At 32.5% G+C, this 3,435-nt stretch overlaps 1 protein-coding gene across 1 annotated transcript in view; it reads right to left on the bottom strand.

Annotated features, from left to right (window-relative positions):
* Positions 1-517: 517 nt before the first annotated feature.
* LOC129572352 (MAP/microtubule affinity-regulating kinase 3-like) overlaps positions 518-3,435 on the bottom strand; it is a gene marked incomplete at its 3' end in the record, with an annotated part of 46,982 nt that continues 44,064 nt past the window's right edge. The window contains 2 exon segments of the mRNA XM_055452296.1: positions 518-673; positions 2,135-2,303. Coding sequence (XP_055308271.1) covers positions 518-673; positions 2,135-2,303 — 325 coding nt within the window.

Raw genomic sequence — 3,435 nt, 5'->3', positions numbered from 1 at the left:
AAAGTGGTGAAATACCTACAATCAAGTTTTCTGAGTAACAATTACAGTAAAACATGTTTCACCTTCAGTCTTACCCAAAGAAATCAAAATTGAATCTGCTTCCTATGTATTTTAAATGTAAAAAAACCGCACGATCAAACAAGCCATAATTTCCGAACGAACAAACATGCATTTTTTTTTATTTTCGAACGAAAAAAAAAAAATCCCAATTTTTGAACGAACAAACGAACGAAATAATTTTTTTATGTTTTCGAACAGTCGAACAAGCGTTCGAAAGTGTTCGACAGCCAACACTATGTGTCGAAAAAAATTCTATAGACATCTTCCTCGATAAAAACAAAATGTGAATGCAGGTTTTAAAATAAAACAAATCAAAAATACGAAATTCTATATAAATATACAATATAAGAATTCTAAATTCCAGATTTAATCCATTGTCTTCGAAATTTTCAGCAGACATTTTTCAAAAATTTATAGTCTGATTCTGTTGTATTTGTGTATGAGTGTCGTTCTGTACCTTGCTCCAAGTGAATCTGATTGTTGGGCAGTTGTGGTACTATTTTCTGCGGCTGATGGGCCAGGGCTAGATACGGATGCACTCTTCACGTGTCCTTTTCCACTACCTGCGCCATTCGAATTGCCTCTTGTTAACTCAGATACTGTTGTTGCAAAACTATGACACAGGAAAAACACACGAAAAGACGAAATTTCGAGTTTTTGTTCAAAAGTCAATTGGAAATGCATATTGGCCAATATGAAGTTTGTATGATAATATGCATTGTGTGCATTTGATTTTTAAGAGCAATATATACGTTTTCTCATATCATAAGATAAGACAATTGTAGCAAATGACAGTTATCGCAGATAGCTATGTATTCAAAGTGGGTAAACAACTTTGATTCCTACAGCATGCCACTCTCATTTAAGTTATTTACTCCTCTAATGCACCCTGTATAATGTGAATGGCACATCGGAACACATTGCTTCAAAAGGAATTTTCATTCGTTATATATATTTATGTAACAAATTATATATATTTTTGCCTTCTGCATTATTAGCATACTTCAAGCGGCTGTTGAATTATAAACAAAAATGAGCGGACAAAATTATTCGATTTTCAAATTAGACACATTTTCGACACTTTTAAACAATGGATTGGTTGTTCTTTGGTTTATATCTAACGCCGATTTGAGTAAACCATGTGTAATTCAGCATTTTGAGAAATTTTCTCGTTATCTATGGTCCAAATCAACCAAAGACCAGCAATTCCAGTTCTGGGAACAATAATTGCACTACAATGTTAGAAATAATCGTGAAGTTGTTCCCGAAAATCTGGAAAAATACGAAATTCACATTTTTCCTTTGAAATTTGCGAATTTGACAGAAATCTAGCCAAAAAAATGCTAATTTTACACGATTTTTGTCACATTCTACCGGAAAACCGTGAATTTCATATTTTACCAGATTTTATGGGACAACTTCACGATTATTTCTAACAGTGTATAGCGTTAAACTAAACTTGAAACAAAAATTGAATTCATTTTGATCACCCTTCACTAAACGAATTTTTATCATTAAAAAAACTATAAAACGGTTAAAAAGTGTTATTTATATTTGCTTTACTCCCTTTATCATACTAAATTAAAGGTTTTTTTATTGAGTTCGATACGAACAGTTCAATCAAGAAACGGTTCGTAGATTCTAATCGTACAAGTTATAACTGAATTTTTGACTCAAATTCGTGCAAAATTGTGCAGATTAGACATGTACTCGGTAAGAACGTAAACTAGGAAATTTATAAGGAGAATGCGCAACATATTTATGTGATGAAATGAGCAATCTTCGAACGGACAACAACTTGATTTCAACTTATCAATTTCAATTCATGTTCATTAAATTTGCCAAAATAAGGTGTAATAACCGCAAAATTCTCTTAGACTTTTAAAGTTTACGCAATATCCGGGAGACGCTACAATGCATTTAGTGTGCAACATTTGTAATTTCTTCATCGGAAAGCGTACGCATTAGTACTATCATATGGTCCATATTTTATTTGTTTTAATGAAATAATAGCAATTAAAACCGGGGGAATAATATGTTGTATTAGACTTTTAATTGTTAAATCTTCACTTACTTCGATTCCGTGGGTAAAACGCTTGTTTTTTCAGATGACAATGTTTTCTCATATAGTCGTGTTGAGCGCCGCTGCATTATTCCACCTCCACTGCTTGGACCAACTGTTTGATTACCATTGGCTGGATCGAATTTAGATGTTGTTCTACTCTTTGCTGGGCTCGATGCAGCTAAATTTATTACAAATTTTAAAAAAATATATAAAAATTAATCAAGTTGTTTAAATCATTTAATTCGAATGCAATGAAAAGGCTTGTGAACAGTTTGGTCGTATTTCTATAGATAAATATGAAATTTTGAATAAGCTTTGACAGTGAAGAAAATTTGGATTGGATGAAATAAAATATCTTACTAGGGGCTTTTTACTCTTTCGCATACGTGCACATAAACGCGCATAGATTGTGTGCAACAGTGAAGAGTAGCGAATTTTGCACATAGTCATGAATATTACGCATAGAAGCGAATACGCGTGCACATAATGACGCTTAGATGCAATTATTTATGCGACTCAAGACGTATCAACACAATATCAACAATCTCTTGTATAGGTAAGGTTCGTTTAAATGATATTTGACGTTGGCGCTTTCTGTCTTTCATATTTATCAAATTTCATGATAAAGAGATTGTTCTTATTTGATGAATATTTAATTTCGAAATTGCATAAAATTAAAATATATTAGCAATGGGTGAACATTCTGCACTGCACAACTTATTTTTTTTTGCTATTTCTATTCAATGTTTGGTCCGTATAAATGAAAACGAAAATGAAAACGTTAAAATATACAAATATTGAGGTAAAGCCGTCGATAGTTTTGACGTATAAAAATCAATGAATAAATAAGTGCGACGTTTCACTCTTGATGGGAATAGCATCTGGAATAAAAATCATAAACAAAACAGTGTATAAATGATTGAAAAATACAGAAAATGTGAACCGAAAAAAATCTCACTTCCAATGTGAAGTCTGATCGTTCTAATGAACAGAACATACAAGTTAGTTTTCATTTATGTCAACATCACTTGCAATCAAGTATTTCTTGTATTCTCACGTGAAAAAAGTCGTTGTAATTTTGGATTCGAAATAGTCGATATCGCGGCGTGTGACCAATCAGAGAAGAGAACATTTTAGTGGGATTTATGCGAAATTATTCGCAGTATGAATTGTCTATGTACAGAATTCGTGACTATGCACGGACATCGAACGTGTGCACTTCTAATGAATAGGCACCGCATATTACGAATAATTCGGCACTTACTATGAGTTGAAGCGCATATTCTTCGCATAAAACGCATTTATTTCGA

Source organism: Sitodiplosis mosellana, unplaced genomic scaffold (assembly GCF_009176505.1).
Source record: "Sitodiplosis mosellana isolate CC-2019 unplaced genomic scaffold, AAFC_SMos_1.0 Smas_scaffold_4787, whole genome shotgun sequence".
NCBI lineage: Eukaryota > Metazoa > Arthropoda > Insecta > Diptera > Cecidomyiidae > Sitodiplosis > Sitodiplosis mosellana.
Note: the sequence above shows the minus strand (reverse complement) of the source record. Positions and strands in the feature narration are given on the sequence as shown.